Genomic DNA, 24,000 nt, shown 5'->3' with positions numbered 1-24,000 from the left:
TCTAAAATTTCTTCATTTCTTTTCCTTTCCATCCATGACACCCTCATCATTCTTCTGTAAAACCACATTTCCACTGCCTCCAGTCTTTTAACCATGGTCTTGTTTATGGTCCAGCTCTCACAACCATATAGCAGCACAGACAGTACATAGCAATCCAGGACTTTGATTTTTGTTTTCATGCTAATATTCCTGTTTTTCATAATTGTATGCAGCTGGTTGAATGCATTCTTCGCCATACCTATTCTTTTCTTTATTTCACAATCTGATTTTCCATTGGATGTTACATTGAAGCCTAAATATTTGAAACATTCAACTTGTTGTATTGTTTGTCCTCTGCTTGTTATTACACAGGCTGGTGGGTTATTATTTTTAGATACCGTCATACATTCTGTTTTAGATATATTCAGTTCCAGTCCCATATTTTCACTACTCCTGACTACAACATCCAGTAATTCTTGTAGTTCATGTTCAGATTCTGCCAGTAGAACCGTATCATCTGCATACCTCAGATTTGTTACATTCTTTCCTCCAATACACACCCCCTTCTTATGTTCGATATCTCTTAATATCATTTCACTATAGAGGTTGAATAAATCTGGAGACAAAACACACCCCTGCCTAACTCCTCTTCTAATAGGTGTAAAACTGCTTAGTTTGTTGTCAACACGCATTGCTGCTTCTTGTTCCCAGTACAAATTCCGTAATATTCTTAAATCTTTACCATCAATGTCCAAGGATGATAGAATTTTGAATAGTTTTTCGTGTTGTACTTTATCAAAGGCTTTTGAATAGTCGATGAAACACATATACAGATCTTTATTTACTTCAATACATCTTTCCATCAGCATTGATAATGTGAATATTCCATTTCTGGTACCCTTGTCCTCAACAAAACCAAATTGCATCTCCCCAATTTCAGGTCGTATTTTATTTCTTATTCTTAGTAAAATTATCTTCAAAAGAATTTTTGTGAGGTGGCTCATTAGGCTAATAGTTCTGTGTTGTTCACAATCAACTGCCCCTGGCTTTTTTGGTAGTGCTATAAAAATGGATCGTTTCATATCAGTTGGCATTTTTCCTGTGTCATACACTTGATTTAGAAGGTTTGTGATGAATTCAATCCCCCATTCACCCAGGCCAGTCAAGGCTTCAATTGTTATGGCATCAGGTCCTGCAGCTTTTCCATTTTTCATGCTTTTCATGACGTTCCTAACTTCATCTTTCATTATAGAAGGCCCTTCCAGTTCTTTTATCATAGGCATTTCTCCTCGATTATCAAAAAAAAAGTTCTTCAATATATTCTGACCATCTGTTTAGAATGCAGTCTTTGTCCATGATGGTGTTTCCACGCTTGTCTTTGATGCATCCACTTTTAGCACCTGATTTAGTTTTGTTTGTCACTTCTTTGATTTTCTGATGGAAGAATTTGCCATTTTTTTCTTTGCAGGACATTATATAGTGACATTGTTCATTTATCCAGTCTTCTTTAGCTTCGTTGCATTTTCTTTTTATCTGCCTGTTCAGAGTCTTGTATTTTTCTTCCTGATTTTTGGCCTTTCTTCTCTCATTCATTAGTTCTAATAATATCTCTGGAGTAATCCATTTCTTCTTCTGCAACTTAAGTGTGGTTGGAACATTTTCTTATAATGATGCAGCAACACTGTCTTTAAACTGCTCATATTTCTCTTCTATATCTGTTAGTTCTCCAAGCACTTCAAACTTGTTTCTTACTGATAGTTCAAATTTTTCTTGTATCTTCTGTTCCTCCCGGAGAATGTCTAGTTGGTATTTAGGTTTAGCCTTTGCTCTTTTGCAGATTTTCAATTTAACTCGTATGGGGCATAGCACAGGTATATGATGGCTGTTACAGTCAGCCCCCGGCATAGCACAGGTATATGATGGCTGTTACAGTCAGCCCCCGGCATAGATTTGGCATACAAAACCGAGTTTCGGAAACGTTTGCTGATGAGTATGTAATCTATTTGGTTTCTCACTCCATCTCCAGGACTTTTCCATGTCCACTTCCTTCTATTGTGGTTTGTTGACCAAGTATTTGTGATTGTCAGATCATGTTGACGGCACCATTGAATAAGACGATCACCTCTGTCATTTTTGTCTCCCAGACCATGTGGGCCCACAATATCTTCTATTCTTTCTCGGCCCACCTTGGCATTAAAATCGCCCATGATGAGTTTTATGTCTGAAGACTTAAACTGATGCATTGCTTTATCTATTTGTTGATAGAAATTTTCCACTTCTTCATCATCGTGACTGGTGGTTGGGGCGTATATTTGTAAAATATCAAAATCAAAAGGTTTTGCTTGTCTGGCAATCAAACTACAAGCAAAACCTTTTGATTTTGATATTTTACAAATATACGTTTAGTGGATATTGCATTATATTAAAAGCTCACGTTTTTTTTTTTGGTCTATTTGTTCTTGGGTGTATTTATTAGAAGCAACTTGGTCATATATGCAGGTCTGACATCCGAACCCACTTCTGGGCCTAGCTTAACATTGTTGTAATGGACAATATTTTGCGTCATTTTTTTTTTTTTAGATTTCCATTACAACAATGAGCCCATAAGAAATTGGGTTATCAGACCTGCAAATAAGTGCACGTCGATTAGAAGTGTTCGGTTTTGCACTGTTTGCTGTGATATAAGCTCATCCATTCTGTGGGGATTTTCACTTGAGACTTAACCAGCTTAACCCCAGAGCTCTGGGTGCTGTCTTTTGACCTCCCGTGGTAGGAAGGAGGTCACTTGCTGTGTCTTAACCCTCCCCCCCCTCCTATTTCTATACATTTGGCTGATTCTCCCACAACCAAGGATCCCAGCCAGGACCAGGACAAAACCAAGTTATCCCATTCAAAGATAAAGACAAAAAGGAACCTGGAAAAGAGAATATATGTGTATGGAAGACACTGCAAAGGCGACCTCCTCGCCCACCATGTGTGTCCAAAAGACCCCACCCACCCAGTCCAGCATTTCTGACATTCAATGATAATTCATCATCTGTTCACAAAAGCTGTGAAAAATCGATTAATTATTCATACATACATACATACATACATACATACATACATACATACATACATACATACATACATACATACATACATACATACATACATATCAAAATTGTTTATTTCAGGAAATATACATGATAATGTAACAAGGGTAACATATTCATTGACATAATACCATTTCCTAAAATAATGTACAATGTATAGAGCTGGAGTATTAATTTGAACAGTGAAGTTTCAGACTCTGCCACAGAATGTCCCAGAGGTAATAATGATATTAGTGTTGGTGACGATGATAATGACGATGATGATGATGACGATAATGAAGATGTAATAAGGCGATAGTCGTCGGCGTTGTCCTTGTTCCCATTCTTTTTTGGTACCAGTGTTATGATACTGTGTTTCCAGTCCGGGGGGACTTTTTGATATTTTTTGACATACATACATACATACATACATACATACATACATACATACATACATACATACATACATATGTAATAGAATGCCATTTTATTACTATTACTACTACGCCTTACTGGCTAGCATTCGTGTGTGTGTGTGTGCGTGTGTGTATATGTGTGTCTAACGCGGCAAGCAGTGATGCATGGGGGTAGTGTGTGTGAGCGTATGTGTGTATTCCGACAGGTATCTCTGATAACTAAGCAGAGTAGTATTATTATTATTGTCTTCCTTGTACTCGGTGTCGGTTGATACGTCTTTTTATTGATATATTTATTTCTCCTGTTCTAGTTAACTTTAAAAGACAAATTTACTCTCCTTAGATCGGGGATATCCATGCCTTCAAAATGTATATTTTATTTCTCTATACAATATTGATGTAATTCCAATATCTTCATTTTTATTTACAAACAAGCAACTCGCACACTGTTTATTCATGTGTTACACAATAACCAAATTGCTGTTGTACCTACCAATTTGTAAGAATATTATTATGATACCACATTTTCACCTGTAACAGTTCATTTATTTTTATATGTTGCATTTTGTGATTTATTGCCATTTTATTTTAGCATGTCGAACACCCTCGCGGGAATTCCCAATTTTCCTGAACATGCCCATCTATGATATTGTTGTGACGTAGGTGCTTTCCCTGGGGTCCGCGTCGATATTATTATATCATGCATTTTTCATATTTTGATGTTGTTTTGCTTTATTCAATAAACCTCAAACATTGAATAATTCGCCTTCTGACGTTCACTCCTTCAATAACCCTTTCTTTACGTGGGTGGTCGAGGAACCGGGGTTGACGAGGGATCTAAACCACTGGACTGTGTGTGCTCATCACATGAAATCGCTGATCTTCATTTTCTTTACACTACTACTCCTACCACAGCTGAGAGACATAGCCGCAACCGGTCACATGAAATCATTGTCTCTCGGCTGCCTTTTACTTTACATGAAATCAGCTATCATCATTACTATTTCCTACTCTATCTCTATTTGAGCACCTCCACAGAACGGTTACGGTTCGGAACCCAAGTCGACTCTGCGACTGAGACCATCCACCTCTTTGTACGGTACTTCACCACACTCGTGATACCGTTACAAATTTGGCGCTGCGAGCAGGATTCCATTTCAGAAGCCACAGCCTTTTGGAGACCTGCAGTATTTATCATATGCCAGCCACACGATCCGCAGCATCAGTAACACCACCAGAGCCAGAGATGTCAGCCATGGCCATGCACCGGATCTCTCCGACACCACTGCCAGTATTCCGGGGTCTAGAAGAAGAAGGCGGCTGTAACGACTTCATAGAGACAGCCAGAAGAACAATCCGTGCTTTCCAACTACCAGAAGGAGTGGCCACGGAATGGATCATCTCCTACCTCCAAGGACCTGCTCGGGAGGAGGTCTTGTCGCGCCCTGCTGATGAACGATCCACCGGCGACCAAGTCTTAAATATACTCGCCACAACCTTCAGGACGAGAGACAGCGCTCTCGGGGTCATTCAGCAGTTTCACCTTCGTCGACAGGGCACTACAGAGTCCCTGCTGGAGTATGCCCAAGCACTAACCTCAATGTCGACAAGGGCCAACGCAGAAGCTCCGGATGCCGTCCCCAGTTGGGTGCTGAAGGACCGGTTCGTAGACGGCGTATCTTCATCTGCGCTGAAGAAACATTTGAGGGACTATGCTCAGCAAAATAGACAAGCATCATTCTACACCCTACGAGAGGAGGCTAGGAGATGGATCCAGGATAACCCGGAGTGCGGCTACGTGGAGCAAGTGACCGCCGGCCAAATAGAAGAGTTACGTGCCACTGTGGCCGCTCTGACTGCCCGCCTGACAGAAGACGACGTTAATCGACATCAGCCCATGCCCAGTCGACCTTCAATAAACCGGCAGAGGATCAGTTGTACCTGGTGCAGCAGAACGGGTCACGATGAAACACAATGCCGGACAAAACAGAGGTATATGTCCAGCAGACCTCAGTTTCAGGACCGACGTGACCGAGAGACCAATAATCCGGTGCCCCGTTGGCCGGATAGCCCCCGTGGTCCGGTGCCCCGTTGGCCGGATAGCCCCCGTTGGCCGGATAGCCCCCGTGGTCCGGTGCCCCGTTGGCCGGATAGCCCCCGTGGTCCGGTGCCCCGTTGGCCGGATCTAGACCGAGAGACCAATAATCCGGTGCCCCGTTGGCCGGATAGCCCCCGTGGTCCGGTGCCCCGTTGGCCGGACCTAGACCGAGAGACCAATAATCCGGTGCCCCGTTGGCCGGATAGCCCCCGTGGTCCGGTGCCCCGTTGGCCGGACAGTGACCGAGAAACTGAGACCAATAATCCGGTGCCCCAATGGCCGGATAGTGCCCCTGCTAAGTCTCGAAATCCGGTGCACCGTTGGCCGGAATCTTACAGTCCGAAACATAACGCTCGTAGACCAAAGTCTCGAGAGGTACGTGGGAAATGTTATGCCGCAACAGTGTTGGAACCTGAAGTTCAAGATGTGGGAAACCAGGGAAACTACTAACCCCCGTCGTTCCAACTCAGACTGTAGCGGCGGGGGTAAAGTCATCCGACCTCATTGGAGACCGACCTGTGACGACCATTGCCTTGAACAATCAGCCAGTGGATGCACTCATTGACACTGGTAGTCAAGTATCCACCATAACCAGTCGATGGGCAACCAGTCATCTCGACAGCGACATCATCAAGACTAACTTTTTGAAACTGAAAGCCGCCAACGGACTGCCGATACCATATGATGGCATCATTATCACCGATGTCTGCTTGTTCAGAGAGTGGTTCCGAGATGTGCCTTTCCTTGTACTACCCGATGACCATCCCAGAGACACCCCTTGCCTGCTGGGAATGAATTTGCTCGCCCGCTGCCAGTCCCTGCCTGCCAACCTCGGTGCCATATTGAGTCAGACGAAATGCCACCTCAGATTGCCAACCGGCCCCTTTACAGCCAAAGTTATCGCCAGACAGCAGATACCGCCCTGTTCAATGGCTACCGTACAAGTCTCGTATCCTGCCTGCCTGACCAACACAGAATGTTTGCTACTGGCCACTCCCCTGACGACTGCATTGCCTAAAGGTCTACTCCTAGTTCCAACAGTGGGATGTACCAGAAATAAACTCTTCGTACGCGTTGCCAACTTGTCTCCAGAACACGTTATCATTGACTCAAAGACACCGATTGCCAATCTTGAAATAGCCGATTCCGTTGAGAATGAAGAGCCGCTGAAACTCACAGTCACCTGCAACGAGATCCACGTCGACAAAAAGCCATCAAATCAACACTCTACGGCGACTAGGTTAGAACCCACAATTCGAAGTCAGCTGCCCACCTCCCAAGTCGAAATTGGCGGAAACGACAGGCAGAGACAACTGCTTGGCGACCTCATAAAAGAGTACCACCATATTTTTGCCAGAGACGATGCTGACATTGGGTTCACAAACGTTACCACCCACCGAATCCCAACAGTAGACCAGACTCCAGTATCACAGCCTTACCGTCGTATCTCCCCCACTATGCTCCAAGAGGTACGGCAACATCTTCAACAGCTCAAGACCAACAACATCATAATCGAAAGTCATAGCCCGTATGCGTCCCCTGTTGTACTGGTTCGGAAGAAAGATGGGAGCCTCATATTGTGTGTCGACTACAGAAGGCTTAATGCCAAGACAGTTGGGGATGCCTACCCCCTTCCTCGTATTTAGGAGTCGTTTGACGCCTTGGCTGGTGCCCGATATTTTTCGACAATTGATCTTGCCTCCGGTTACCACCAGATTTCAATGCACCCTGACGACCAGCACAAGACTGCATTCACCACTCCCTTTGGTCTTTACGAGTTCACAAGAATGCCTTTTGGTTTGACTTCTGCACCCGCAACTTTCCAGCGCCTGATGCAACGAGTGATGTCAGACTTTCTGTTCGAGCACCTCCTAGTGTACCTTGACGACCTCCTGGTGTACTCCAAAACCTTTGAAGACCACCTCTGTCACCTCCGACGTGTGTTTCAACGGATAGAAGCCACCGGTCTCAAACTACGCCCAGAAAAATGCCAGTTTCTGCCAGCCCAAGTCAGCTACCTAGGGCACACAATTTCCCCCAGTGGTATTGCCTGCGAGTCCGATAAAGTACAGAAGGTGAAGGACTGGCCAGTTCCAAGAAACACTACTCAACTCAGATCCTTTCTTGGTTTTGCTTCATACTACCGTCGTTTTGTCAAAGACTTTGCCAAAATAGCAGGACCACTCCATGATCTCGTTACTGATAACAACAAAGAACAAGGGAGACGTCGTGGTTCCATCATCCGCTCGTGGCATGAAATACATCAGTCAGCGTTCCAGTCCTTGAAAGATGCCATCACCTCGTCTCCGACTCTTGGATATGCAGATTTCCACAAGCCGTTTTTGGTCCAGACCGATGCCAGTGAACAGGGTTTGGGTGCCATTTTGTCACAAAAACAAGAAGATGGTACTATCAAACCCATAGCTTTCGCAAGCCGACGCCTCCGTCCTGCTGAGAAGAATTACTATCACAGCCATCATAGCAGTTACAAGTTGGAGTTCCTGGCCATGAAGTGGGCGATCGCAGATAAATTCAGACACTACCTGATCAGCAATGAATTCGTCGTCATGACTGACAACAATGCACTGACGTATTATGAGACCGCAAAACTTGGTGCCATCGAACAACGTTGGGCGGCGCAGCTTTCGGCATTTAAGTTCAAGGTTCAGTATGTTCCCGGAAAACTAAATCCAGCTGATCCACTCTCCAGAGACCCTGTCTGTGCGACTGTCAAGATTGCCATCGATTCGCCGTCCAGCCAGTTATTCCCATCTATCGATGAAAAATTTCCTTGGTGTAATTCGTCTCCCCTGCCAGCTACCCTATCAGTTCTGTGTGCTGAGACTTCCTGTGACACCCAGTCGACCCCAGATGCTGAGACGTGGCCGAACTCTAACGATCTGGTCACCTTGCAGACAAACGATAAAGTCATTGGTCCAGTGATGTCAACCTTCCCAGAAAAACCGCCGAAGTCAGCATGCTGTCCTGCTGTAAAAGCACTGATACGTGAATACCCAAAACTACATAAAGATGAGAACGGCATACTGCGACGACGAATACAGACGGAAGCCGGCCCTGTGGACCAACTTGTTGTGCCCAAAAGTTTGCAGCAGAAGACCATATCTCTCCTACATGACAGAATGGGGCACCAAGGTTTCGATCGGACTTTCAAGCTGATCCAAACACGGGGATACTGGCCTCAAATGACTCAACACATCAAAGACCATTTGAATAATTGCCAACGATGTCTAATCTCACGCCCTCAGACGATCCATACGCCATCGGCTCACATATCGGCCACGCGACCTATGGAGATTGTAGCAATCGACTTCACCAAACTTGAGATGGCGTCAAGTGGCATAGAAGATGTTCTTGTAATTACGGACGTCTTCACCAAGTTCACACAAGCGGTCCCTACCAGAAACCAGAAAGCATCTACCGTTGCAGACGCCCTCATAAAACACTGGTTCACTCGATACGGCATACCAGAAAGAGTACACAGTGACAGAGGAAGAAGTTTTGAGGCTGACGTGATTTATGAACTACTGAAACGATACAACGTGGAGAAGAGTCGGACCAGCCCTTACCACCCGCAGGGAAATGGCCAATGTGAGAGGTTCAACCGAACCATGCACCAGCTACTGAGAAGTCTAGCCAAAGAAGAGCAGCACAGGTGGCCGAATCACCTTGACGATCTAGTCATGATATATAACTCTACGCCACATTCGACGACTGGATTTACCCCTTACCGCTTGATGTTTGGCAGAGAAAATCGGTTGGATGTGGATTTCTTCCTTCAGTCACCAGCCGGCAACGCCCTACAGACAGAACGCGATACAGCCAGAGCGAGGGAAAAGGCTTTGCACTCTGAAATCCAACGAAGAAAACATACAGATAAGAGAGCAAAACCTCTGACGTTCCAGCCAGGGACCTTGTCCTAGTCAAATATCATGGAACTGGGCGAAACAAGATGCAGCACTCTTACAACGAAGAGATACACAAAGTGCTGAAAAGACTACACCCGGATACAGATGTATATGCTTTGCGACGCCTCAAAGATAACGTCACGTTGAGGAGACATGTCCGAGAGCTTAAAATGGTGCCTGACCAACCCGAGATGATCCATGTGCCTGTGCCCGAGACGAACCATGTGCCGTTCCGACCCGAGATGACCCGTGTCCATGTGCCCGAGATGACCCGTGTCCATGTGCCCGAGGTGACCCGTATGCCTGAGTCCGAGACGAACCATGTGCCTGTCCGACCCGAGATGACCCGTGTCCATGTGCCCGAGATGACCCGTGTCCCCAACCAGATGGAGCCTCGTCCCCCTGATGGCCATGCAACTACTCGAAGACATCGTCCTGTGGTGACCAGTACATCCCAACTGCCTAGGCGTTCCAGGCGACATAAAACCCGTCGTGCATCGTGTGAGTGCTGTCGTTAATTATAATGCCCTCTAACACACTAAGAATGTGTTCATAATTGAATTTATGTACAATTTTAATCTTTTTTTTTGTGGTGTTTTTTTTTGGGTTTTTTTTTACGATTGTTCAATTTTGTCCAATTAATTAAGAACGTTTCTTTGAAGAAATAGCAATGACAAGTGCGTTTGTGCATGATTTTAATCTGTATAATTTTTGGTGCTTTATGAGCACATTACTGAACTGTTTAAATTTATTTAATTATTTTAGTACGTTTCCTTAAAGAAATAACTGACAATACTTTGTAAGTGCATAATTATAATCTTTATTATTCTGTGGCGCTTTAGGCCCGTTGTACCTTTCGTAACCTTACACTAATGAACTGTTTGATTTTATTTAATTAATGTTCTATGAGGACATAGAACGGTTCGAGCTGGGGGATATGTAATAGAATGCCATTTTATTACTATTACTACTACGCCTTACTGGCTAGCATTCGTGTGTGTGTGTGTGCGTGTGTGTATATGTGTGTCTAACGCGGCAAGCAGTGATGCATGGGGGTAGTGTGTGTGAGCGTATGTGTGTATTCCGACAGGTATCTCTGATAACTAAGCAGAGTATTATTATTATTATTATTGTCTTCCTTGTACTCGGTGTCGGTTGATACGTCTTTTTATTGATATATTTATTTCTCCTGTTCTAGTTAACTTTAAAAGACAAATTTACTCTCCTTAGATCGGGGATATCCATGCCTTCAAAATGTATATTTTATTTCTCTATACAATATTGATGTAATTCCAATATCTTCATTTTTATTTACAAACAAGCAACTCGCACACTGTTTATTCATGTGTTACACAATAACCAAATTGCTGTTGTACCTACCAATTTGTAAGAATATTATTATGATACCACATTTTCACCTGTAACAGTTCATTTATTTTTATATGTTGCATTTTGTGATTTATTGCCATTTTATTTTAGCATGTCGAACACCCTCGCGGGAATTCCCAATTTTCCTGAACATGCCCATCTATGATATTGTTGTGACGTAGGTGCTTTCCCTGGGGTCCGCGTCGATATTATTATATCATGCATTTTTCATATTTTGATGTTGTTTTGCTTTATTCAATAAACCTCAAACATTGAATAATTCGCCTTCTGACGTTCACTCCTTCAATAACCCTTTCTTTACGTGGGTGGTCGAGGAACCGGGGTTGACGAGGGATCTAAACCACTGGACTGTGTGTGCTCATCACATGAAATCGCTGATCTTCATTTTCTTTACACTACTACTCCTACCACAGCTGAGAGACATAGCCGCAACCGGTCACATGAAATCATTGTCTCTCGGCTGCCTTTTACTTTACATGAAATCAGCTATCATCATTACTATTTCCTACTCTATCTCTATTTGAGCACCTCCACAGAACGGTTACGGTTCGGAACCCAAGTCGACTCTGCGACTGAGACCATCCACCTCTTTGTACGGTACTTCACCACACTCGTGATACCGTTACAAATTTGGCGCTGCGAGCAGGATTCCATTTCAGAAGCCACAGCCTTTTGGAGACCTGCAGTATTTATCATATGCCAGCCACACGATCCGCAGCATCAGTAACACCACCAGAGCCAGAGATGTCAGCCATGGCCATGCACCGGATCTCTCCGACACCACTGCCAGTATTCCGGGGTCTAGAAGAAGAAGGCGGCTGTAACGACTTCATAGAGACAGCCAGAAGAACAATCCGTGCTTTCCAACTACCAGAAGGAGTGGCCACGGAATGGATCATCTCCTACCTCCAAGGACCTGCTCGGGAGGAGGTCTTGTCGCGCCCTGCTGATGAACGATCCACCGGCGACCAAGTCTTAAATATACTCGCCACAACCTTCAGGACGAGAGACAGCGCTCTCGGGTCATTCAGCAGTTTCACCTTCGTCGACAGGGCACTACAGAGTCCCTGCTGGAGTATGCCCAAGCACTAACCTCAATGTCGACAAGGGCCAACGCAGAAGCTCCGGATGCCGTCCCCAGTTGGGTGCTGAAGGACCGGTTCGTAGACGGCGTATCTTCATCTGCGCTGAAGAAACATTTGAGGGACTATGCTCAGCAAAATAGACAAGCATCATTCTACACCCTACGAGAGGAGGCTAGGAGATGGATCCAGGATAACCCGGAGTGCGGCTACGTGGAGCAAGTGACCGCCGGCCAAATAGAAGAGTTACGTGCCACTGTGGCCGCTCTGACTGCCCGCCTGACAGAAGACGACGTTAATCGACATCAGCCCATGCCCAGTCGACCTTCAATAAACCGGCAGAGGATCAGTTGTACCTGGTGCAGCAGAACGGGTCACGATGAAACACAATGCCGGACAAAACAGAGGTATATGTCCAGCAGACCTCAGTTTCAGGACCGACGTGACCGAGAGACCAATAATCCGGTGCCCCGTTGGCCGGATAGCCCCCGTGGTCCGGTGCCCCGTTGGCCGGATAGCCCCCGTTGGCCGGATAGCCCCCGTGGTCCGGTGCCCCGTTGGCCGGATAGCCCCCGTGGTCCGGTGCCCCGTTGGCCGGATCTAGACCGAGAGACCAATAATCCGGTGCCCCGTTGGCCGGATAGCCCCCGTGGTCCGGTGCCCCGTTGGCCGGACCTAGACCGAGAGACCAATAATCCGGTGCCCCGTTGGCCGGATAGCCCCCGTGGTCCGGTGCCCCGTTGGCCGGACAGTGACCGAGAAACTGAGACCAATAATCCGGTGCCCCAATGGCCGGATAGTGCCCCTGCTAAGTCTCGAAATCCGGTGCACCGTTGGCCGGAATCTTACAGTCCGAAACATAACGCTCGTAGACCAAAGTCTCGAGAGGTACGTGGGAAATGTTATGCCGCAACAGTGTTGGAACCTGAAGTTCAAGATGTGGGAAACCAGGGAAACTACTAACCCCCGTCGTTCCAACTCAGACTGTAGCGGCGGGGGTAAAGTCATCCGACCTCATTGGAGACCGACCTGTGACGACCATTGCCTTGAACAATCAGCCAGTGGATGCACTCATTGACACTGGTAGTCAAGTATCCACCATAACCAGTCGATGGGCAACCAGTCATCTCGACAGCGACATCATCAAGACTAACTTTTTGAAACTGAAAGCCGCCAACGGACTGCCGATACCATATGATGGCATCATTATCACCGATGTCTGCTTGTTCAGAGAGTGGTTCCGAGATGTGCCTTTCCTTGTACTACCCGATGACCATCCCAGAGACACCCCTTGCCTGCTGGGAATGAATTTGCTCGCCCGCTGCCAGTCCCTGCCTGCCAACCTCGGTGCCATATTGAGTCAGACGAAATGCCACCTCAGATTGCCAACCGGCCCCTTTACAGCCAAAGTTATCGCCAGACAGCAGATACCGCCCTGTTCAATGGCTACCGTACAAGTCTCGTATCCTGCCTGCCTGACCAACACAGAATGTTTGCTACTGGCCACTCCCCTGACGACTGCATTGCCTAAAGGTCTACTCCTAGTTCCAACAGTGGGATGTACCAGAAATAAACTCTTCGTACGCGTTGCCAACTTGTCTCCAGAACACGTTATCATTGACTCAAAGACACCGATTGCCAATCTTGAAATAGCCGATTCCGTTGAGAATGAAGAGCCGCTGAAACTCACAGTCACCTGCAACGAGATCCACGTCGACAAAAAGCCATCAAATCAACACTCTACGGCGACTAGGTTAGAACCCACAATTCGAAGTCAGCTGCCCACCTCCCAAGTCGAAATTGGCGGAAACGACAGGCAGAGACAACTGCTTGGCGACCTCATAAAAGAGTACCACCATATTTTTGCCAGAGACGATGCTGACATTGGGTTCACAAACGTTACCACCCACCGAATCCCAACAGTAGACCAGACTCCAGTATCACAGCCTTACCGTCGTATCTCCCCCACTATGCTCCAAGAGGTACGGCAACATCTTCAACAGCTCAAGACCAACAACATCATAATCGAAAGTCATAGCCCGTATGCGTCCCCTGTTGTACTGGTTCGGAAGAAAGATGGAGCCTCAGATTGTGTGTCGACTACAGAAGGCTTAACGCCAAGACAGTTGGGGATGCCTACCCCCTTCCTCGTATTCAGGAGTCGTTTGACGCCTTGGCTGGTGCCCGATATTTTTCGACAATTGATCTTGCCTCCGGTTACCACCAGATTTCAATGCACCCTGACGACCAGCACAAGACTGCATTCACCACTCCCTTTGGTCTTTACGAGTTCACAAGAATGCCTTTTGGTTTGACTTCTGCACCCGCAACTTTCCAGCGCCTGATGCAACGAGTGATGTCAGACTTTCTGTTCGAGCACCTCCTAGTGTACCTTGACGACCTCCTGGTGTACTCCAAAACCTTTGAAGACCACCTCTGTCACCTCCGACGTGTGTTTCAACGGATAGAAGCCACCGGTCTCAAACTACGCCCAGAAAAATGCCAGTTTCTGCCAGCCCAAGTCAGCTACCTAGGGCACACAATTTCCCCCAGTGGTATTGCCTGCGAGTCCGATAAAGTACAGAAGGTGAAGGACTGGCCAGTTCCAAGAAACACTACTCAACTCAGATCCTTTCTTGGTTTTGCTTCATACTACCGTCGTTTTGTCAAAGACTTTGCCAAAATAGCAGGACCACTCCATGATCTCGTTACTGATAACAACAAAGAACAAGGGAGACGTCGTGGTTCCATCATCCGCTCGTGGCATGAAATACATCAGTCAGCGTTCCAGTCCTTGAAAGATGCCATCACCTCGTCTCCGACTCTTGGATATGCAGATTTCCACAAGCCGTTTTTGGTCCAGACCGATGCCAGTGAACAGGGTTTGGGTGCCATTTTGTCACAAAAACAAGAAGATGGTACTATCAAACCCATAGCTTTCGCAAGCCGACGCCTCCGTCCTGCTGAGAAGAATTACTATCACAGCCATCATAGCAGTTACAAGTTGGAGTTCCTGGCCATGAAGTGGGCGATCGCAGATAAATTCAGACACTACCTGATCAGCAATGAATTCGTCGTCATGACTGACAACAATGCACTGACGTATTATGAGACCGCAAAACTTGGTGCCATCGAACAACGTTGGGCGGCGCAGCTTTCGGCATTTAAGTTCAAGGTTCAGTATGTTCCCGGAAAACTAAATCCAGCTGATCCACTCTCCAGAGACCCTGTCTGTGCGACTGTCAAGATTGCCATCGATTCGCCGTCCAGCCAGTTATTCCCATCTATCGATGAAAAATTTCCTTGGTGTAATTCGTCTCCCCTGCCAGCTACCCTATCAGTTCTGTGTGCTGAGACTTCCTGTGACACCCAGTCGACCCCAGATGCTGAGACGTGGCCGAACTCTAACGATCTGGTCACCTTGCAGACAAACGATAAAGTCATTGGTCCAGTGATGTCAACCTTCCCAGAAAAACCGCCGAAGTCAGCATGCTGTCCTGCTGTAAAAGCACTGATACGTGAATACCCAAAACTACATAAAGATGAGAACGGCATACTGCGACGACGAATACAGACGGAAGCCGGCCCTGTGGACCAACTTGTTGTGCCCAAAAGTTTGCAGCAGAAGACCATATCTCTCCTACATGACAGAATGGGGCACCAAGGTTTCGATCGGACTTTCAAGCTGATCCAAACACGGGGATACTGGCCTCAAATGACTCAACACATCAAAGACCATTTGAATAATTGCCAACGATGTCTAATCTCACGCCCTCAGACGATCCATACGCCATCGGCTCACATATCGGCCACGCGACCTATGGAGATTGTAGCAATCGACTTCACCAAACTTGAGATGGCGTCAAGTGGCATAGAAGATGTTCTTGTAATTACGGACGTCTTCACCAAGTTCACACAAGCGGTCCCTACCAGAAACCAGAAAGCATCTACCGTTGCAGACGCCCTCATAAAACACTGGTTCACTCGATACGGCATACCAGAAAGAGTACACAGTGACAGAGGAAGAAGTTTTGAGGCTGACGTGATTTATGAACTACTGAAACGATACAACGTGGAGAAGAGTCGGACCAGCCCTTACCACCCGCAGGGAAATGGCCAATGTGAGAGGTTCAACCGAACCATGCACCAGCTACTGAGAAGTCTAGCCAAAGAAGAGCAGCACAGGTGGCCGAATCACCTTGACGATCTAGTCATGATATATAACTCTACGCCACATTCGACGACTGGATTTACCCCTTACCGCTTGATGTTTGGCAGAGAAAATCGGTTGGATGTGGATTTCTTCCTTCAGTCACCAGCCGGCAACGCCCTACAGACAGAACGCGATACAGCCAGAGCGAGGGAAAAGGCTTTGCACTCTGAAATCCAACGAAGAAAACATACAGATAAGAGAGCAAAACCTCTGACGTTCCAGCCAGGGGACCTTGTCCTAGTCAAATATCATGGAACTGGGCGAAACAAGATGCAGCACTCTTACAACGAAGAGATACACAAAGTGCTGAAAAGACTACACCCGGATACAGATGTATATGCTTTGCGACGCCTCAAAGATAACGTCACGTTGAGGAGACATGTCCGAGAGCTTAAAATGGTGCCTGACCAACCCGAGATGATCCATGTGCCTGTGCCCGAGACGAACCATGTGCCGTTCCGACCCGAGATGACCCGTGTCCATGTGCCCGAGATGACCCGTGTCCATGTGCCCGAGGTGACCCGTATGCCTGAGTCCGAGACGAACCATGTGCCTGTCCGACCCGAGATGACCCGTGTCCATGTGCCCGAGATGACCCGTGTCCCCAACCAGATGGAGCCTCGTCCCCCTGATGGCCATGCAACTACTCGAAGACATCGTCCTGTGGTGACCAGTACATCCCAACTGCCTAGGCGTTCCAGGCGACATAAAACCCGTCGTGCATCGTGTGAGTGCTGTCGTTAATTATAATGCCCTCTAACACACTAAGAATGTGTTCATAATTGAATTTATGTACAATTTTAATCTTTTTTTTTGTGTGTTTTTTTTTTGGGTTTTTTTTTACGATTGTTCAATTTTGTCCAATTAATTAAGAACGTTTCTTTGAAGAAATAGCAATGACAAGTGCGTTTGTGCATGATTTTAATCTGTATAATTTTTGGTGCTTTATGAGCACATTACTGAACTGTTTAAATTTATTTAATTATTTTAGTACGTTTCCTTAAAGAAATAACTGACAATACTTTGTAAGTGCATAATTATAATCTTTATTATTCTGTGGCGCTTTAGGCCCGTTGTACCTTTCGTAACCTTACACTAATGAACTGTTTGATTTTATTTAATTAATGTTCTATGAGGACATAGAACGGTTCGAGCTGGGGGATATGTAATAGAATGCCATTTTATTACTATTACTACTACGCCTTACTGGCTAGCATTCGTGTGTGTGTGTGTGCGTGTGTGTATATGTGTGTCTAACGCGGCAAGCAGTGATGCATGGGGTAGTGTGTGTGAGCGTATGTGTGTATTCCGACAGGTATCTCTGATAACTAAGCAGAGTAGTATTATTATTATTGTCTTCCTTGTACTCGGTGTCGGTTGATACGTCTTTTTATTGATATATTTATTTCTCCTGTTCTAGTTAACTTTAAAAGACAAATTTACTCTCCTTAGATCGGGGATATCCATGCCTTCAAAATGTATATTTTATTTCTCTATACAATATTGATGTAATTCCAATATCTTCATTTTTATTTACAAACAAGCAACTCGCACACTGTTTATTCATGTGTTACACAATAACCAAATTGCTGTTGTACCTACCAATTTGTAAGAATATTATTATGATACCACATTTTCACCTGTAACAGTTCATTTATTTTTATATGTTGCATTTTGTGATTTATTGCCATTTTATTTTAGCATGTCGAACACCCTCGCGGGAATTCCCAATTTTCCTGAACATGCCCATCTATGATATTGTTGTGACGTAGGTGCTTTCCCTGGGGTCCGCGTCGATATTATTATATCATGCATTTTTCATATTTTGATGTTGTTTTGCTTTATTCAATAAACCTCAAACATTGAATAATTCGCCTTCTGACGTTCACTCCTTCAATAACCCTTTCTTTACGTGGGTGGTCGAGGAACCGGGGTTGACGAGGGATCTAAACCACTGGACTGTGTGTGCTCATCACATGAAATCGCTGATCTTCATTTTCTTTACACTACTACTCCTACCACAGCTGAGAGACATAGCCGCAACCGGTCACATGAAATCATTGTCTCTCGGCTGCCTTTTACTTTACATGAAATCAGCTATCATCATTACTATTTCCTACTCTATCTCTATTTGAGCACCTCCACAGAACGGTTACGGTTCGGAACCCAAGTCGACTCTGCGACTGAGACCATCCACCTCTTTGTACGGTACTTCACCACACTCGTGATACCGTTACACATACATACATACATACATACATACATACATACATACATACATACATACATACATGCATACATACATACATACGAAGGACAACTATACTGAATAGTTGTCCTTGATACATACATAAAAACATATTATATACATACATACATACATACATACATACATACATACATACATACATACATACATACATACATACATACATACATACATACATACATACATACATACATACATACATACATACATACATACGTACATACATACATACATACATACATACATACATACATACATATATACGTACAAACATCATGCAGAGAGAGAGAGAGAGAGAGAGAGAGAGAGAGAGAGAGAGAGAGAGAGAGAGAGAGAGAGAGAGAGAGAGAGAGAGATTACTTTCGCATTGCTGTATATGATGATACAGAAAGAAAACTTGTTATATTTAATATTATTAAAGAAATGAATGGTTAAAAAAATTTAGAGAGACTTTAATTATAATGTACAACTTGGGTTAGAGGTATGAAATCTTTAAATGTTCTTGTGTAAAATAAGTAGGTCATATATTTGTTGATTTTTTTGTGTCTTGAACGCAAAAAGCTGATTTAATCTCTATTTGGCTTTGCCTTTAGAGTCTGAACTAGTTCTCTCTAGACGCGGGCATATTATTATAATATATTATGTTCAAAGTTCATAAGTTATTTAGGGAACTATGGTTAATGGCCGCTTCTCCTGTATGGAACGTCTTTACCATATTCAAGGTAAGATAACTCTTAGCAGAAGAACTTTGCTCTGTTTGTTAGGTGCAGTGCAAAGTCTCTCTCTACTGTACACTGATATCCTATTTTGACGGGGCAAGTTCTCTTCTTTAAATGTTTGCTGTTGTTAAAAAAAAAAATCTGGATTTTTAAGAAATGAATCACCAAGGCAAAATGAATCCCGATTTAGCGAAAGCCAGAGCTCAATGCTCTTTCGATGTTTTGAAGCTGACACACTTCCTCACCGGAGGACCAGAAAAAACAAGAAGAAAGCGTTACTTGCGTAAGTCGTTATCAATATCAACATAAGTTTCTTTTCTTCGTCATGAAATAATAATGCACTGAATCTGATGGTGCGGCTATGTGTCTTGTGGTATGAGTATGACACTCGCTTTCGGATCGGAAGGTCCTGAGTTTGAGCCTCGTTCAGCGCATAGTTGAGTCCTTGGAAAAGGCGCTTTTAAAATGAGTACCTGGCTGTTAACAGTGTTGTCTCTGTCAGAAAAAAAATTATCGCCTAACAGGTGTCACGTCTCATTCTGATTCTCCATGTTTCGTGTTGCTGTTGGTGAGGGACCCTTTGTAAAGCGCTCTGGGCACGTTTAGTGATTATTGCCCTATATAAAAGCTCAATTTTTTTATTTTTTTTTTCAATCGCCATGGTCTGAGATCAATCTGAGATACCACATTAGGTACTGATTCTACCATCCGGATGTTGCTGCAATCCGGACAAAATGCTGGGAACTGAGGTGTTTGGATTATGGAAATGTAACAATATAAACTGTATATAATGTTTTGTTGTTGTTTTTTTTTTTTTTTGTTTAATAAAAGGAGATTGAAATTTAAAAAAATAATGACACCAAAATATCCACAACTTTCTGAATGTTGACAAAAATTTCTAATCACAACTTTTCTATAGGCTAGATGGATCACAATTTGGCTCCCACTCATGCTGCTCTTTAGACTGCCCACTTTCACTATACTTCTTTGTTGCCAGCTTTTATTAGGGAAAGAATGCCTAATAATTTTTATCAAGTTCAGACAAATGATAGACAATTAATTATAATGAATATTATAATATCTTTAAGATAATTTGTTTGCATAACCTTTAAAATGCTAGTTAACATATTTAGTAAAAAACAAATCAGAGGAGTTGATTATCCCCACTTAAATTAAAGTAGCTGATCCAGAAATCTTTGATTGTTAGCATCTTGCTCAGGATTCACCTCAGAGTTCTATTTTCGTCAAATTACAATCGCAATTTTGTCTTTCACTTTCAAACTTTTTCTTTCGTGGAAATTAAAAAAAAACCCAACAAAATTTCTTTCTTTTCAATTATCTTTTGTAATATTTGATTTGCAGAAAATATGGCAATCAAGGAGTTTGAAGAGCAAGGCTTCAAACGAGAATGCCAGCTGAATAGGGAAGAACAGTATGAGGAAGCTTTGAGGAAAAGTACTTATGCTTTTAAGAGAACTAGGGAGCTTGGCTTGACAGATGCAGCTGAAAACTTTTGGTTCCGAGAGTAAGTGATAATTATTTATTCCTTTTCTGTTTAATTTCTGGATTTAGTCTGGATTGAAATATTACAGTGGACCTCTAGACATTTAAAACCTTTGAGTGGTCGAGGAGAATGAATTCCCCCCTCACCCCACCCCCTATTATTTAATTTAAAAAATAAGGATTATTAATGATGGCACCTTTATTATTAATGATGGCACCTTTATTAATGATGGCACCTTGATTATTAATGATGGCACCTTGCATACATGAAGACTTTGAATACAACGAGGGGGCAAGAGTGCCAAGTAAATAAGGCACTATTACTCGGGGTTTAATTTTAATTCTGCTTTTCGTGTCTCATTTTAAGAATTGATCAAGAATTTTGACCCTATTGTTCCCTTTGCAATACTGCACTGTGGTTGACTCATCTTGTTTGTTTTGATCTTTTGCTAAATTAAATCCTTAAGACAAATGCCTTTGTTAGATGATTAATGGAAATTTCCAATATAAGAAACAAAAAAATTGTGTTTCCAATTGCAGGGTTGCTGATTTTCCATATCATCATAGAATTCAGTTCGTTAAAAAACCTTTGTATCAATCCTTTCAAATCACTGGGTGAACGAAAGCAAAGAACTCGACCTGAAAGGCAAGCCGATTAAAAAACGCACTGATAGTATAATTGTAAGAAGAACAGGAAATTGAAAGTAACATAGTCTATGGGTATTGACACCCCTGTATTATTTGATTTTGTTAATATCTGGATCACACTTGTCTATGTTCTTTGTTTATTCAAGCAGCCTATATGAAGACACCTAATGGCGTTAAGAGCTTGCTAGAAAGAAAAAACAAAAACAAAACAGATGCACAACCCCAGGATAATACTGGAGGAAATACGTGCCACACAATTCACAATGCAGTCAAGAAAATCTGATCTGAATTTGACATGGAACGTTTTTTCCCTAATTTGCTGTATGACATAAATATATATCATGACTTTCATTAAAGTGCGGATTTGAGAGAGGAATTAAAAATATAATATCTGAAAGCTTAGGTTGGTCATTTTTGCAGCCTCGTGAAAGGATCTCTCAGGGGGGTAGCGTGGCTCAGCGGTACGGTCTTTGCTTCGTACCCGAAAGGTACTGAGTTCGATCACCGGCTGCTGCGTTGTGTGGCCTTGAGCAAGTCACCTCGCCCTAGCTCAATTTGCGGCGCTGCACTGCAGCTGATGCCTGGGTTATTCCAGTCTTCCCTTGGAATAGACCCTAGACACAAATTTCCCTTATGAGATGAATAAAGGGAATTAAATGTTTTTTTTTTTTTTGTAATTTATTTATGACTTTACATAAAGATTCCATGATCTCTTTCATCCAATGACATCAATTTATTTTGGATTTTGTTAAAGAAAAATGACCAGGTTCTATATCAAGATTTTACAGTCAGTATTATTCTTAGACATTGTCCCCAGAATAATTGAGAACAAATCTCACAGTCTTTCCAAAGCTGGCAAGGAAAGGAAAATAGAATTATTTAAAAAAATTGTTTTCCCAACAGCAACCGTTCATCATGAGGATGAATATAATAAGGCTAATCATGCCAATGTTTAAATCATCTGTCTTGATCTTTGAACAGAACTGTTTAGTGTTTCAGTGAGTGGAGCAGGCATTTATGTTGACAATAACAGAACAGAGTTGTCGTACCAGTAAGGTTGTGGGTGCAAGCCCCCATTGCTGCAAAGTTTTAAAAATTCTCTATTGTCTTTTGGCACTTTTCTGCTCACTTAATTTTCTGTTATTATCAACATAAGTGCCTGCTCCACTGACTTTTCTGAATTAACATTCACCCACAATATCAGAGCTTACTCAGTGTCTCAATAGTCTCTATGTTATAATATGTTTATGTTGAGAATAGAGTTAAACATCACTGCTGGCTTGTAATAACAAACTTTGCCAAGTTCATGTGTGTTAAACCCATAACCTCAAGCATAGCTGCCAATCCTACCGGAAATTGCGGGAGACTCCCGCATTTTTAGTTCGTCTCCCACCCATCACACCGATCTCCCGCATTATCGTGCAGTAGTCTGACTGTAGGCCCAGGCCTAGAACCCATGTTAGCCTACCATGCGGGTCTTTTTGGTTCTTTCGGTAACGTACGTGAAATTCCGGTCCTCCATTTTGTAAACGGAAGTGAGTTTAAGTCGTTTGGTATTGTGGTAGATTTATAATCGGAAAGGCAGATACCGAATCCGTTCTTTTTAGTGATGTTAAATAGCTTTACATGGCTGATATCGATTGTAATTAAATCATTCACATTGAGAGTACCATACTCATAAGCATTCCAAAGCAGTAAACAAGTCAGTTTCAATCAGTCAGTCACAGAGTAAGGTCGAGTTCGATTAGAGTTTGTTCTTGCTGTTAGCTTTACTGTACTGTGTGTTAGGCTACTAGATCTAGATCTAGATTTTGCTTTTAGTATTATTGTTAAATTTCAAAATGTCGAGCGAAGCTTTGATGGTGAGAATAAGAGTGATACATTTATGTATCTCCCTGATTTTCTGACCAAAACTCCCTCTTAATAAGCTTGGTGGGTTGGCAGCTATGCTCAAGAAGTCGGGAGATGGACTCAGGATAGACACCACTCTTCAAACAACTTTTTTTTTTGAGTGGTGGAGTCGACTGTATAGCGTCCCTCTCATGGCCAGGCGGGGTTGTCATACCAGTAAGGTCGTGGGTTCGAGCCCCCACTGCTACAAAGATTTTTTATTATCTATTGTCTTCTGGAACTTTTCTACTCACTTCATTTTCTGTAATGTGTGACTTGGTTGGTGTGTGTTTCAATACTGAATAATATTCTCTATTTTGCCACCAAAAAGGCATGGATGACTTTATCACTCAACGAAACCAGGGTTCGCAAACATTGAGGTCGGTTGGCTTCATCACAGCTTGTGTTCCTTGTCTTACACCTTTGTTCATGTATTCGTCGAAACACAGATTCAATAAACGTTTCCAGCTGTCCAATGTAGTTTGACGAATGCATGTTGCCCTGTGTCTGTATTCCCTCGAAGACATACCCTCATAAATGAATGATTTCAGTTTCAATTTCACAGCAGAAGTTTAAGGAATAAAGAACTGCTGGTTTTTTAAAGGTGTGAAGCTTTAATTATTGGCATTATATATGAAAAATATTGAATGTTCAATACGAATACTGAAGTTGAGCAGTTCTATTGATCTGTCATGCTAAATGTAATATGTTTCACATTGCTATTAACCCTGCGCGCCATATTCAACCAAAATATCCGTTTCATACTGCAGAAGTCATCTGTTTGGCATCCTGTT

The 24,000-nt window shown here is 43.5% G+C and overlaps 2 protein-coding genes across 6 annotated transcripts in view; both read left to right on the top strand.

The window, feature by feature from the left end:
* Positions 1-3,540: 3,540 nt before the first annotated feature.
* Positions 3,541-6,017, top strand: LOC144956537 (uncharacterized). The gene has a single exon (XM_078887097.1). It carries the CDS (start codon positions 4,668-4,670, stop codon positions 6,015-6,017), a length of 1,350 nt encoding a protein of 449 aa, XP_078743223.1. The 5' UTR covers positions 3,541-4,667.
* A 13,158-nt stretch (positions 6,018-19,175) lies between these two features.
* Positions 19,176-24,000, top strand: part of LOC144956468 (peroxisomal acyl-coenzyme A oxidase 1-like) — a 47,152-nt gene continuing 42,327 nt past the window's right edge. For 2 of the 5 annotated variants that reach the window (XM_078886985.1, XM_078886984.1), the window contains exons 1-2: positions 19,184-19,448; positions 20,528-20,690. In XM_078886985.1, the coding sequence (XP_078743111.1) occupies positions 19,322-19,448; positions 20,528-20,690 (290 nt within the window). In that variant the 5' untranslated portion in view covers positions 19,184-19,321. Of the gene's footprint in view, positions 19,449-20,527; positions 20,691-24,000 lie in introns of all 5 variants that reach the window. The other 3 variants (XM_078886986.1, XM_078886983.1, XM_078886987.1) reach the window with 3 other exon arrangements.

Source organism: Berghia stephanieae, chromosome 11 (genome assembly GCF_034508935.2).
Source record: "Berghia stephanieae isolate SIO BIC M18660-M18661 chromosome 11, UCSD_Bste_1.3, whole genome shotgun sequence".
Classification (NCBI taxonomy): Eukaryota; Metazoa; Mollusca; class Gastropoda; order Nudibranchia; family Aeolidiidae; genus Berghia; species Berghia stephanieae.
The sequence above is the reverse complement of the archived record's forward strand: the minus strand, read 5'-3'. Positions and strand labels throughout refer to the sequence as shown.

Coding starts and splice junctions, on each gene's coding strand:
- LOC144956537 (XM_078887097.1), top strand. CDS start 4,668: ATGCCAGCCACACGATCCGCAGCATCAGTAACACCACCAGAGCCAGAG.